General features: G+C 39.8%; 1 protein-coding gene across 1 annotated transcript in view; it reads right to left on the bottom strand.

The window, feature by feature from the left end:
- Positions 1 to 14,837, bottom strand: part of dgkb (diacylglycerol kinase, beta) — an 84,353-nt gene that overhangs the window by 51,262 nt on the left and 18,254 nt on the right. Inside the window, exons 6-13 of the mRNA XM_026183769.2 lie at positions 14,367 to 14,504; positions 5,407 to 5,456; positions 3,361 to 3,435; positions 3,110 to 3,229; positions 1,401 to 1,518; positions 876 to 964; positions 387 to 503; positions 7 to 105 (exon numbers count right to left, since the gene is read on the bottom strand). Of these exons, the coding sequence (XP_026039554.1) occupies positions 7 to 105; positions 387 to 503; positions 876 to 964; positions 1,401 to 1,518; positions 3,110 to 3,229; positions 3,361 to 3,435; positions 5,407 to 5,456; positions 14,367 to 14,504 (806 nt within the window). The remainder of the gene's footprint in view (positions 1 to 6; positions 106 to 386; positions 504 to 875; positions 965 to 1,400; positions 1,519 to 3,109; positions 3,230 to 3,360; positions 3,436 to 5,406; positions 5,457 to 14,366; positions 14,505 to 14,837) is intronic.

Raw genomic sequence — 14,837 nt, 5'->3', positions numbered from 1 at the left:
TCTTACCAGGACGATGGGGCAGATTGAGTTGGGGGGCAGGATGTGATCCTTCAGGGGTCCACAGTCACACTCAGGTTTCACATGTGAGGCACACTTGTTATGGAGCTGGAGGAGGTGGCAACCGTTATTAACAACCAACTCGTGTCAATAAGAGCTCATGTTTAAGTGTACAATTTCAGGTATATGCTCCAGACTAATTTACATTACATGTGTCATTGTCTCCATTTTATTTTCTATTAATGTGCAACTGCAAACAAGTGTTTTGGGAGTGTAAATTGGTGGGATGACTTGTGAGGTAGGAGAGGTGCAAAAATGAAACCCTAAACAACAAGAAGCAGTGGGAATATAATAAGGAGGTGGCTGGCTCTCCTCGGGTGTCGGCTCACCGTGATTTGACACCAAACACAGTGGAGCCCAGTCAGACCCTGGTAACACTTAATGGTTTTGTGACACTTGTCACACTTGGTGGGGCAGTTCCCTTCCACCCAGAAATGATGCATTACCTGCAGAGAAAAGGAGAGATAGCACACAGAGAGGGAAAAAAGTGAGAAAAGAAACATGGTGCAGAAAAACAAGATATATACAAAAGCACAAGTGACACAACAATTAAAGAGAGCAAGGAGGAAGGGAAAAACAAGCAAGAAGGAACAAGAAGGAAACAAGAAGGAAAAACAGAGAGTGAGGAGGAGAAAGCAAAGCAAACAGTGCTGTCTGCATCCCCGTCTCTAAACTAGGTTTATCCTGGTAATTAGAAATGCTTAGTAGCAGATTGAGTTGTTGCAATTCCATGAGAGGAAGAGAAGCCCTTATCCTAAGCTCCACGGAGCACTGCTGATCCAAGCGTGCCGACTGGTAAACACTCCAATTGGACGTACCTCTGTGTTTTTCTTGGACTTGACATAGGTTTTGATGCAAGACAGCGGAGCGCGAGCCACACAGCGCTCGTGGACTGTGTACTTGCAGACTGGAGCAAAAAACAAAACACAAAAACATTGTTTTGAATGAGCAAAAGAACAAAGAAGAACTTCTCTTTTGTTGTAAAGTATGTACACTAGGGTTTGAGTTATGTGTTTGTTCATCTTTTTCTAACTCAGTAAAGGGTGCACTGTAGGAGGCTGAAACACGTGCAGGTCTTATCCTTTTAAAATAAAAAGTCTCTGTTAAACTGTTTACTTCTCCTTTATCTCCACCTGTCCTGTGTTTTAGACAATCATGTGGCACTAAATCAAAATTATTAGACATTTACTTTTTGATGTCAGTTGTTTTATGTAAATATCCTTATCACTACCTTTCATGCATGAAAGGCCACGCAGATCTTACAGATCTTGCAATGTTACATTTCATCTTTTTAAACAGATAAGTGCATCTGTCAAACCTGTAAAACTGACTGAATTACTCACATGAGCAGCAGAGACCCTGCTTCCCCAGTCCAATTAACATGTTGAGACACAGGTTACAGTAGGCTGGCTTATTGAAGTGCTTCAGTCTCCACACGTGCTGCCCATCATCTTTTACGTTCTGCAGCAACAGAAACAGGTGCAACCATTAACTGATGGAACAGTCAACGAGTCACTAATCCACTGCTGTATCACATGGCTTCATATTCAGGCTGGACAATCACCAGTTAATCATCTGATTGACTAAATTTGTTCCTTTTATCGCAAGTTGAATTCTGTACAAAAGCACTTTGTAGTTGATTTTGTTCTTCTGGATGCAGCGTTTTCAGTGGGAGAAACATTTCATCACTTACCCAAGTGACTTCTTCAGTCTCAGCTGATTTGTGAAACAGCTGCAATCAAGAGATGAGATAAGAGTCCATCTTTCACCATCTCAGGCCCCCTCCTCGGTTCAGCCACCGTTGTTTCCTTTTCACATAAATGGCCTCCTTGACTCTATGCTCAAACCAGCCTTCCTCCCTGTGCACATCTTCATCACTGAATGAGTGGCCTGACAGGGTAGCTCCTCCATGTTGCGCTGTGTTTGGTTTCCTCTTGAACTTCATCGTGTACACCATATCGCTCTGTTTCAGGTAGGAAACTGGGTCTTTGCGGTGGATGAATCTTTGGAGTTTTTTGGTCTTTAAAAGTCATTGAGACTGTTTTGAAAAAATGTGTCTCGGCTGTTCCGAAACTCCTGATGCATAACGGATCGCCAATGGTTCTTGCTTAGGCAGCATTTTTCCGTCTTCTCTCCTGGATTGCCTGGAGTGTTCTCCAAGCCTCTTCCCAGCTTCCCATGCCCAGCTGGGATAACCACATTTACTCAGGGCTTCTTTGATATGATGTTCTTCTGCTTCCCAGTCCGCTGGGATGCTGTTCACTCGCTTACAGCTTTGATTGCAGCCATTCTCCAACTCTCTGTGAACAGTTCTCATGGCCACAAATCAATGGCGATGACAATTTGCATATTAATGATCATGAAACTACCCTCATGGCTCATTCTTAGGAAATGGTGCTAGATTCCGTCATTATGTATTTGTAGTGCTTATAAAATTTGGGAAACATGCAGTTAGCTGAGACTGAAGAAGTCACTTGATGAGTGATGAAACGTTTCTCCCACTGAAAACACTGAATTCAGATTAACAGAATCAACTTTTGGGGGGATTTCATCAAGACAAAGCATTTTGATTTTCTTTGTATATTATTCTAGGTCAAGCAGTCTAAATTCAGTAAGGTCAGAAGGCATGATTTTCTGTTACGCTTTTGTAGTAATATTCATTCATAAAAAAGGATACGTGGTAAGTTTTTATTAAAAGGTAGTCAAATGCTTCCACCTAGTGGAAAATGAGTGAACTGAAAAGTCCAGCTAATGCTGTAGCTCTTTGGGAATTAAACTATGCTATGTTTTTACATTTACAACTTAAATAGTCAACGTTAAATTGGTTCTGTGCCTAGCTTCATCCCTCGAGTTATGTGCCTTACTGTACAGCTTGCTGTATCAAACAAAAAGTGTTCGTCTGGGCTAGAAATGAGTGAAAAAGCAGCCAATTTCTAAAGACTTGGAGAATTTTAGTTTTAGCATAGTACTGTACTAGCATAGCACTGTGCATCTAAGAAAGCTTTGGGCTTCTCAGTATTAGCACCAAATGTGACTCTCTCTGTGGACTCACTGTCTCCAGGCCCAGCAAGACTAGCAGGGGGATGGTGGTCATCCCTCCCTGGATCCACTCTTCCAGTGATACAGTACCATCGTGATCGTAGTCAATCTCCTGCATCATTTCCTGAAGGATCTACAGTAAAAACAACAACAACAAAAAAAAACATATTGAGTTGAGTACACATGATTGTCTCAGGCTAGTAAGCAATATTTTCATGCATACTCTATTTCTCAAGCAACATAGGGTATGAATATACTCCTTACTGGTTTCAGCTCAGTCACATCCCATTCCAGGTACTCTGCGACATGCATCATCTGGGAGACAATGTGCTCTAACTCCTGCGGCGACACCACAGACGGTCATTATAGGCACAAAAACACTGTGTTTACCTTTCTGTATGTCGCAGCCTTAAGTTAATGTCACTAAATTTCTTTGGCATGAATAGACTGATGAACAGCTCGTAATAGCAGGTTGGAAATGTCATTCTTCTGCAGAGAAGAGTTGCACACAGCAAAAACAAAGGCAGTGTGGGAAGCACTCTGAAGCTGAAGGTTTAATTACAATGGTTGGTTTTTGGGGGCAGAGGCGGGTGATGTTATTATCTAGTACCACACTGAATCACTATGATGCACTTAGGATATCTTTAAAAACTAGAGTGTATGAGTGTAAATGAAGAGTTCATACTGTTTTTTCATTTTCTCTTAAATTCTGAGTATGAGTTGGGTCCCACTGAATGGCTATCTCTGCCTACATTTGTATTCTCTCTGCCCTCTCATTAGTCCTCTGTTTTCTATTATGCTTTCTATCTGCCGTCCAATAATGGGTGAGAGATGACTAATAATTGAATACGTTACCAAACCCACTCCACCTTCTCTATCTCCCTTTTAACCCTTTAATTTAAACCCCCACCCCCTCCTACACACTCTGGACAGATAATGAGCAGTGCTCTTTCATTCATAACTATGTCCAATCCACAGATTTTACTCATCCCTGTTTTTCTCCATTACTCTTCCCATTTCATCCATTAATTTACTTAATTTATTTAAATGATTTTGTTGATGGAGAAACAGACATACAGAGAAATAGAATCTGATGGACAGAAATGATTAAAAAAAATGGAGATTAACTGATAACATTTAGAAAAAAAGATCAAGGGAGAAGAACTGAAGAAGAAAATACAGAGATATTAGAAAGATAATCAGCAAAAAACGTTATCTTACGTTTACAAAAGACAGCTTGCAAATCATATAGTCTATTATTATGAATCCACCCTTGAAACCATCGACTATCATCTGATGATAGTTTAGCTGTTAAATATTATAATTTTTTATTTAAAAAGTTATCTAAGTGGTGAACAGAGCTGGATATCTGTTACCTGACAGAAAAAAAGTCTCAGAAACCCTGAAAAACTGAAAATCTATGTCATCGGACAAGCCACTGGATTGCTTAAATGCTCACTGACCACTTTATGACAGTAGATATTCCTTGTTAGTACTAGTTTGGACCACTTTTTGTTTCCAGAATTAACTTTATTCTTCATGTCATAAATCCAACAAAGGGGCTGGAAACATCCCTCAGAGACTTTGCTGCATATTGACACGATAGTATCATACAGTTGCTGCAAATCCATGATAGGAATTTCCCATTCCACCACATTCCAAGGGTGTTCTATAGGATCTGGTGACTGTGGAGGCAATTTAAGTACAGTGAACTCATTGTCATGTTCAAGAAGCCAGGTAACATTTTCCCAGTGTTTGGTTTGATGGATGGATGGATGAATGGATGGATGGAGACTTTTATTTGTCACATGCAAAGTTTACACCTGCAGTGAAATAGGACCCCTCCAACCATGCATCCAAAGCACAGACATCACATGGGAAGATAGGTCTAATTTTGTTGAGCCCGTGTGAATTTCAGCCTCAGATTCCTGTTCTTAGCCAAGTTAGTGTTGCCTTCCTATTACAACAAACTAATCCGGCCATTCTCCACTGACCTCTGGCATCAACAAGCCATTTCTCCCCATATAATTGCTGGATTTTTTTCTGTTTCTCTCATATGGGTTTTCTCTATAAACTCATCTGCTTATGTGGGTAAATCACAGTAGCCAGTCAGCCATTTGTCAGTCAAGAATACTAATTGGCAAGTGGAACTTGAGCTTATATAATGTTGCATATATAATATTATCAATGCCATAAAAGCTCATAAAAAAACAATAACAAAACCATTTTGCTCATTAAAAACTAAAGTATTCTGAGGTAGGATCCTGATTTTGTAAATCAAAACAAACACTCCAAAAGGGAAATATTTACCGAGCTGTCCAAGGAGCCATTTCCATCTGTGTCGTAGAGTCGAAACATGACTATGGAGACAAAAAGAAAATGTCAGCTTATTGTAGTAACATCCTGGATTCTCCAAAGTTTCTCCGCCTTTCAGGTCAGTATTTAGTGCCACTCTAGCTTTGGCTACACTCTTCAGTGCCAATATCACGTCAGTGTACGCAGAGGAAAACCAAAGTCTTTATCTCAGCAGCTGTCTCATCAGCCTCTGAAGCTGCAACTTTAAGTGTCCCCCAATTACCATTTAAAAGTGTCACCATGGAAACGGACAGCTCCTAAATCACAGATGTGATTGATCATCTCTTAACGTCAGTAATTTTATGGCGCTGTGACAAAATCTTGAATCATTCCTCACTTCTTTATATTTTTGTGTCAAAAAGCAAGTCTTTTTTTTGTGATTTAAACCAATAATATTTCTGACCTTTATTTTTTGGTTAGTCTTGCTCTTATTTTCAGTCTGGTTCTTTGCACCTTACAGGGGAATGTATTGGACTAGTTGAACCATGATCTGTGGATCATTCAAGCATAAAAAGACCCCTTACCACCCCCCCAGGGGAGCACATAGCAGAAAATTTAGCAACTTTGTTACTAGTAGTCTGTCTACTGTTACAATTTGTTTAGTTGACTATTTAAAAAGTTTAAAAGATAGCACAGTCTGATAGGCAAAATAGTGTTTTTGTTTTTTTGAATCCCCGAAGAGTTGAACGCGTATTTCGAGACGATGTGCAGTGTGTCCTTAAAAACCGTAGGGAAACTGAGCAAGTAGTGGACAGAAAAGTAGCAGGCCTAAAATCCTATTTACAGCAGATGAGCATATAAACAGTATCTGAAAACCTGACACAGGACCCGGGAGAAGGAAAGGAAATGGTGAGAAAAGCCTGGGGTATGTCAAATTACATAAGAACTGGACTGAAAATCAGTGGCAGCAGGCCTAATGGAGTGACGAATTTAAATTTGAATATCTACAGTCATGTGTAAAACATGGTGGAGGCTGTGTCATGGTTTGGGGCCTGCATTTCAATCAGTGGTGTTGGGGATATTGTCGGAATTAATGAAATTATGAACACAGAAAGGTATCAGCAGATTATGATTCACATTGGAATTAGGCCTGCTGCATATCATATTGCCTGTTAGAAATTTTTACCTGATGCAAAACTGTCATATTGCAATGTTGTTGCAATAGCAACAGAGTCAGAACTGCATGTAAACCTTCAATGATGATTTAGTACCTAAAATGCTTCATCAAACTGCAACAAAGTGAAGTATTTTGCTAAATATGCAAGAAAACTTCCAGCTAAAGGTGGGAACCGCAAACTTGTTTCACAACTTGAGGCAAAAACACCTTACACATAGCATATGTGCATATGTGCATCTCTTGCAGAGTTATATAAAGTTTTAAGCACTTCTCTACTTTTAATTTTCCAGGAAAAATACTAGCTAGACGTCTTTGGTGTTTGCACCTGAAAGGAGCCCAGACCTTATTTGCTTATTGAAGCAGTGGGGGAACATCTTGACAGGGAACAGCACAAAAGCCAGCATCACCCAAAGACTTTTGTAATATCCTCCAAGAAGTTTGAAGAACTACTTAAAAGCTTGTCCAACATCAAAGCCAAGGGTGGCTATTTTCAAGCTAGTTATAATTGCACAAACTCTGTTTTTTTGCCTTACTATAGTATTTCCATGTATTTCTGTGTGTTTGCAGTTTTTTCGCCGCTAAAACTATTTCTAATGTTCCTTGCAAAATATAATGATATGAATGGTTTTGCACAGTACTATAAGTCCTGCTGAGCTGTGACAACAACATCAACAGGAAATGGCTGTGCACACTGTTTCAGGCTAATGCCTATAAATAGAAAAAAAACACTGCCCCACCTCCAGCCTGGCTTGGGTGCAGCACATCGTGGCTACTGACATCATCACTAAAGAGTTGATGTCACATGGCAGCTTGTCAGGCCACTAACAAGGAGCTAATTGCCAGTTTCCAGGGAAACAGAGGTGATGGTGGTGGCTGATCCTGGTGTCTGCTGTTGGGTGGAGGTTGAGGGTGTTAGAAGGGGGTGACTGTAGTGATCAAAGAGGACCCAAAAGTAAAGAGAGCGAAAAAGGTGTTGACATGATACCATGTAGTACAAATGGGCTGAAATAAGAAAAGAAATTTCTTTCAAACATACAAATCTTTAAAATAATTGTGACTGCAAATAAGTTCAAATGTATCTTCACTCAAACCCAGCTGTTTCCTGATTACTATTCAGGTCATTGTTATCATCTAAAAGAAAAATGAGAACTACATTTTATGGACTTTGGTGAGGCCAGTTAAAACTGTAAACAGGGATCAAACATAAATAACGGCAGTGTGACAGTTGTAAGTGAAACTTGATATGTGTCCCAGGAGGTCTGCATTGAAAATAAATAAATAATTTTTAAAAAGTTAATTAATAAAAAACTTACTCACCTTTAACAAACTGCCAAAATTAATTTTCCCCCACAGAAACAGCTTTAATAAGCCACAACTTGATTAAGTTTGCATCCACATTTAGTAGAAAGTGTGGGTGCATTGCTGTATATGTGTACTACTGCCCCCTGTTTATTAGTGGAATAATGTTACTACAAACCCTTCACTACACATTTTATTTCAGAAATAAATATTAGGTATAAATAATTAAATGATATAAACTACCTTTTATTTAAAAATCAACAATAAAAAGAAAAAACGGTATTGTAAGTTTTTGTTAGTTTTGACCTTTAATCATTTTGTTATCATAAGAAGTGTTTTCTTAAAGTTTTTAATGGCCTGTAGCAAAAATACCTGAAAGTGGGAATTTTTAAATTTATTTTTATTGTCTTTCTCATTTTTATTTGTACATTTACATGCAATTTGTATTTTTTTAAAGCTATTTTAATTTTTAATGAACCTGATGTAAATAAAGCAGCACATATGTGTCTAAGAACCACTTTAAATCTGTGCTGTGCCTTTTCAAACAGTCCAGAAGAGGGAGCCATCCTCTACCGAAATAACATGTTAAAGCCCACAGCGGTTTACAGGGACAGGGTGCAGCAATGACACATCACCCGTAGTTAATTCCATAATGTGTTCCCAGTCACAGGTACCATCTGCTGAATTATTTAATAATCCCCTTTGCTTAATGGGAGCAACATTATTCGATAATTTAGCAGAAGCATGAGCATTATAGCAACACAGAAAAAACGGCTGCTGTCCAATTGAGAAAACTTTGTGAATAATATATGCAATGACTGCAATTAAGAGGTGTGTCAATAGACTGCCAAAATGAGGTATCAAACACCTGTTGGTGAAGCTTTATGGGAGCTCAGAAGATCACTTTAAAAGAAGGTGATCTGCATTAAGACAGAAAGTGGAGATGCAGAAAAAAAGATTGATTTTTACATTTATAATAAAATAGGCATTTAGGCTGTGGCCAGATTAGAACCTCTGAGTTTAGAAAACCCAAAATGTTAATGGCTGATAAGACTGGCTGCAAGAGGAAACATTTTACCTTAATTCGTTTTAAGTAAAGAATAATGCAATAAGAAAAAAAATTCGGTTGAATGCACTTCTTAATTACCAAAAACATCTCAGGAAAGTCTGACTCACTCAGATAAAATGCTGAGAAAAAAAAGCAAACCAAACAAAGAAACCAGCAGGTACAAAGTTATTAAGGAAATATTTTGACTGCAACAAGACAGTTTGAGTTGAGTATTTTACTAATTGTTGAGCATCATTTATAATAAAGGGAACTAACTGCTAATTTCCAATTCCATAATTTTATTCTTGGACTCTAATCAAGGAGTTTTGGATGATTCGATCCATCCAATTTCTTACAGAACCAGTTTTAGCTTCTTTCTTCCTTCTTCCGACCCAACTTTCTTGTCATCGGCCAACCAAACAAAAAGTTTGAACAGCAGGTGGGTTTCTGTTAGTAGATTATATATACATTAGAGTAAAAAGTTTAGAAACAGCTTCTCATTTAATGTTTTTTCTTTATTTTTACTACTTTATACATTGTAGACACATACTGAAGACATCAGATATATGAAGCAATTTATATGGAATTATGTAAAGAAAAATGTCAAGAAATTATGTCAAGAAAAATTTTATAAATAACTCTAAATATGTTTTATATTTTGGATTCCTCAAAGTAGTCTCCCTTTGCTTTGTTGACATCAGTTGTGTTGTACAGAAGTCAGGTTAGTACACAGCTGAGAGCCCTATTTGACAACTGATAGAATTCATATTATGGCAAGAACCAATCAGCTAAGTAAAGAGAAACGACAGTCCATCATTACTTTAAGAACTGAAGGTCAGTCAGTCTGGAAAATTGCTAAAAATTTGAATGTGTCTCCAAGTGGAGTCGTAAAAACCATCAAGCGCTAAGACGAAACTGGCTCACATGAGGACCACCCCCAGAAAGGAAGATCAAGAATCATCTCTGCTGCAGAGGATAAATTCATCCGAGTCACCATCCCCAGAAATTGCAAGTTAACAGCACCTCAGATTAGAGCACAGATACAGTGGCTTGCAAAAGTATTCGGCCACCTTGAACTTTCCCACATTTTGTCACATTACAGCCACAAACATGAATCAATTTTATTGGAATTCCCCGTGAAAGACCAACACAAAGTGGTGTACACGTGAGAAGTGGAACGAAAATCATACATGATTCCAAACATTTTTTACAAATAAATAACTGAAAAGTGGGGTGTGCGTAATTATTCAGCCCCCTTTGGTCTGAGTGCAGTCAGTTGCCCATAGACATTGCCTGATGAGTGCTAATGACTAGATAGAGTGCACCTGTGTGTAATCTAATGTCAGTACAAATACAGCTGCTCTGTGACGGCCTCAGAGGTTGTCTAAGAGAATATTGGGAGCAACAACACCATGAAGTCCAAAGAACACACCAGACAGGTCAGGGATAAAATTATTGAGAAATTTAAAGCAGGCTTAGGCTACAAAAAGATTTCCCAAGCCTTGAACATCCCACGGAGCACTGTTCAAGCGATCATTCAGAAATGGAAGGAGTATAGCACAACTGTAAACCTACCAAGACAAGGCCGTCCACCTACAGTGGGGCAAAAAAGTATTTAGTCAGCCACCGATTGTGCAAATTCCTCCACTTAAAATGATGACAGAGGTCAGTAATTTGCACCAGAGGTACACTTCAACTGTGAGAGACAGAATGTGAAAAAAAAAATCCATGAATCCACATGGTAGGATTTGTAAAGAATTTATTCGTAAATCAGGGTGGAAAATAAGTATTTGGTCAATAACAAAAATACAACTCAATACTTTGTAACATAACCTTTGTTGGCAATAACAGAGGTCAAACGTTTACTATAGGTCTTTACCAGGTTTGCACACACAGTAGCTGGTATTTTGGCCCATTCCTCCATGCAGATCTTCTCGAGAGCAGTGATGTTTTGGGGCTGTCGCCGAGCAACACGGACTTTCAACTCCCGCCACAGATTTTCTATGGGGTTGAGGTCTGGAGACTGGCTAGGCCACTCCAGGACTTTCAAATGCTTCTTACGGAGCCACTCCTTTGTTGCCCGGGCGGTGTGTTTTGGATCATTGTCATGTTGGAAGACCCAGCCTCGTTTCATCTTCAAAGTTCTCACTGATGGAAGGAGGTTTTGGCTCAAAATCTCACGATACATGGCCCCATTCATTCTGTCCTTAACACGGATCAGTCGTCCTGTCCCCTTGGCAGAAAAACAGCCCCATAGCATGATGTTTCCACCCCCATGCTTCACAGTAGGTATGGTGTTCTTGGGATGCAACTCAGTATTCGTCTTCCTCCAAACACGACGAGTTGAGTTTATACCAAAAAGTTCTACTTTGGTTTCATCTGACCACATGACATTCTCCCAATCCTCTGCTGTATCATCCATGTGCTCTCTGGCAAACTTCAGACGGGCCTGGACATGCACTGGCTTCAGCAGCGGAACACGTCTGGCACTGTGGGATTTGATTCCCTGCCGTTATAGTGTGTTACTGATGGTGACCTTTGTTACTTTGGTCCCAGCTCTCTGCAGGTCATTCACCAGGTCCCCCCGTGTGGTTCTGGGATCTTTGCTCACCGTTCTCATGATCATTTTGACCCCACGGGATGAGCTCTTGCGTGGAGCCCCAGATCGAGGGAGATTATCAGTGGTCTTGTATGTCTTCCATTTTCTGATGATTGCTCCCACAGTTGATTTTTTCACACCAAGCTGCTTGCCTACTTACATACTTTTCCTGGTGTCCTTCGAAAGCTCTTTGGTCTTGGCCATGGTGGAGTTTGGAGTCTGACTGTTTGAGGCTGTGGACAGGTGTCTTTTATACAGATGATGAGTTCAAACAGGTGCCATTCATATAGGTAACGAGTGGGGAACAGAAAAGCTTCTTACAGAAGACGTTACAGGTCTGTGAGAGCCAGAGATTTTCCTTGTTTGAGGTGACCAAATACTTATTTTCCACCCTAATTTACGAATAAATTCTTTACAAATCCTACCATGTGAATTCATGGATTTTTTTTTCACATTCTGTCTCTCACAGTTGAAGTGTACCTCTGGTGCAAATTACTGACCTCTGTCATCATTTTAAGTGGGGGAACTTGCACAATCGGTGGCTGACTAAATACTTTTTTGCCCCACTGTAAACTCACAGGCCGAACAAGGAGAGCGCTGATCAGAAATGCAGCCAAGAGGCCCATGGTGACTCTGGACGAGCTGCAGAGATCTACAGCTCAGGTGGGGGAATCTGTCCATAGGACAACTATTAGTCGTGCACTGCACAAAGTTGGCCTTTATGGAAGAGTGGCAAGAAGAAAGCCATTGTTAACAGAAACCCATAAGAAGTCCCATTTGCAGTTTGCCACAAGCCATGTGGGGACACAGCAAACATGTGGAAGAAGGTGCTCTGGTCAGATGAGACCAAAATGGAACTTTTTGGCCAAAATGCAAAACGCTGTGTGTGGAGGAAAACTAACACTGCACATCACTCTGAACACACCATCCCCACTGTCAAATATGGTGGTGGCAGCATCATGCTCTGGGGGGGCTTCTCTTCAGCGGGGACAGGGAAGCTGGTCAGAGTTGATGGGAAGATGGATGGAGCCAAATACAGGGCAACCTTGGAAGAAAACCTCTTGCAGTCTGCAAAAGACTTGAGACTGGGGCGGAGGTTCACCTTCCAGCAGGACAACGACCCTAAACATAAAGCCAGGGCAACAATGGAATGGCTTAAAACAAAACATATCCATGTGTTAGAATGGCCCAGTCAAAGTCCAGATCTAAATCCAATCGAGAATCTGTGGCAAGATCTGAAAACTGCTGTTCACAAACGCTGTCCATCTAATCTGACTGAGCTGGAGCTGTTTTGCAAAGAAGAATGGGCAAAGATTTCAGTCTCTAGATGTGCAAAGCTGGTAGAGACAGACCCTAAAAGACTGGCAGCTGTAACTGCAGCAAAAGGTGGTTCTACAAAGTATTGCCTCAGGGGGCAGAATAATTGCACACACCCCACTTTTCAGTTATTTATTTGTAAAAAATGTTTGGAATCATGAATGATTTTCGTTCCACTTCTCACATGTGCACCACTTTGTGTTGGTCCTTCACGGGGAATTCCAATAAAATTGATTCATGTTTGTGGCTGTAATGTGACAAAATGTGGAAAAATTCAAGGGGGCTGAATACTTTTGCAAGCCATTGTAAATGCAAGACAGAGTTCCCGTAGCAGGCATGTTTCTACATCAATTGTTCAAAGGAGACTGCGTGAATCAGGCCGTTTTTGTCAAATAGCTGCTATTAAACTACTGCTAAGAAAAAGCAACAAACTGAAGAGATTTGTTTGGGCCAAGAAACCCAAGGAATGGACATTCGACCAGTGGAAATCTGTGCTTTGGTCTGATGAGTCCAAATTTGAGATCTTGTTGGAAAACCATTTCAATTGACTACCTCATGAAGCAAAGTTTTTATCACTCAAATTATACTTCAAAGTAGTTTAAAAGAAATTGGACTATATACAGACAAACTCCTACTGGATACAAAAAAATAAAAAAAATAAAGCTGCACTGAATCCTCACCAAAACATGAATGGGTCTATATGAACATTTACTATTGCAACAGGAAATATATTACATTAAAAAAAATCTTCTTTGGGTATTCGTTAAAAAAAGTCTACCACTGAAATATTTTTAGATTTAAGAATTCCACAAATCTTTCATCAAAGCCCAAACAGAAAAAGAAAATGTGAAAAACTGGCTGAGCTAAACATCCATAGGCAAGTCAAGGACCGAGAGCTTTTCAGAGCACAATCACAGCTTGAGAACAAAGGTCAACATTTTTCAAACCTTTACTGAAGGTTCTTTTTAAGGTTGTCCCCACACTTAAAAAAGCACATTCAGAAGGAACCACTTCACACTGTTACGAGTCTTTTTCTAGATCTCATTCAGTTCACAGAGATGTGTTTTAACACTGGTTATTTTTTGACCATGAGTTATTTTTTTGACCAAAGAGTCACAGTTTCTTAACAGAAAGGTTGGTACATATGAGGCATGTGTGGTTTATTATTATTTTGCTAATAAGCACACACTAGAGCATGCATCCACAGACAAAGAGATATCGCTTTGCCAGGAGTCACTGCCTTGCTCCCTCTCACTCTCTTGTCTTTTTCACTGGGCTTCAGTTTGACCTTATTTGGCCTGAAAAACTGCTTTTCACCCACTGAGCTCTAACAACCAGTGACATTTCTTCTGCCTACTGGTACCTCAGTTGTTTGGCATCTGCATTTTATCTTTTTATTTGTATATTCAAGGTTCCCAGTGTTTTTTGCATATTGCATAGTGTTAGGAGAAGTACAATCACTATCTGCACATTACTGCTGATGTTTACTGCATATTAACATAGGCCCCAGACATGTGACATAGGATGATACTCACATTCAAGCTTGTCCTCAGGACGCCCACCCTCTAGCAAGGAGAGGTAACACACAATGTCCTTAAGCTGCACTGTATCTAGGGGCCTGGGCAGAGTAGGGGTCTTCAGAGGGGTGGAGTTGCCTTTGATCAGCTTTAGTCCTGCAGGACCAACACATGAAAGGTTAAAACATCCTTTATGCCACCTCTAATGTTAGCCCAATAAGCTACTGGGTTTGGATCAGAGGTGTGGACTCGAGTCACATGACTTGGACTCGAGTCAGACTCGAGTCATTAATTTTATGACTTTAGACTTGACTTGAAAAAATGTTCTAAGACTTGTGACTTGACTTGGACTTTTACACCAATGACTTGGGACTTGAATTGGACTTGAACCGGTTTACTTGAAAAGACTTGATATTTTACCCCAAATATAAAATTTAACATGCATATTATATAGAGATTGAAAATGTGACGTCATTCACGGGTAGAACC

The sequence above is a fragment of the Astatotilapia calliptera genome, chromosome 11, assembly GCF_964374335.1.
Source record: "Astatotilapia calliptera chromosome 11, fAstCal68.1, whole genome shotgun sequence".
Lineage (NCBI taxonomy): Eukaryota > Metazoa > Chordata > Actinopteri > Cichliformes > Cichlidae > Astatotilapia > Astatotilapia calliptera.
This window is presented reverse-complemented; position numbering and strand designations above follow the sequence as displayed.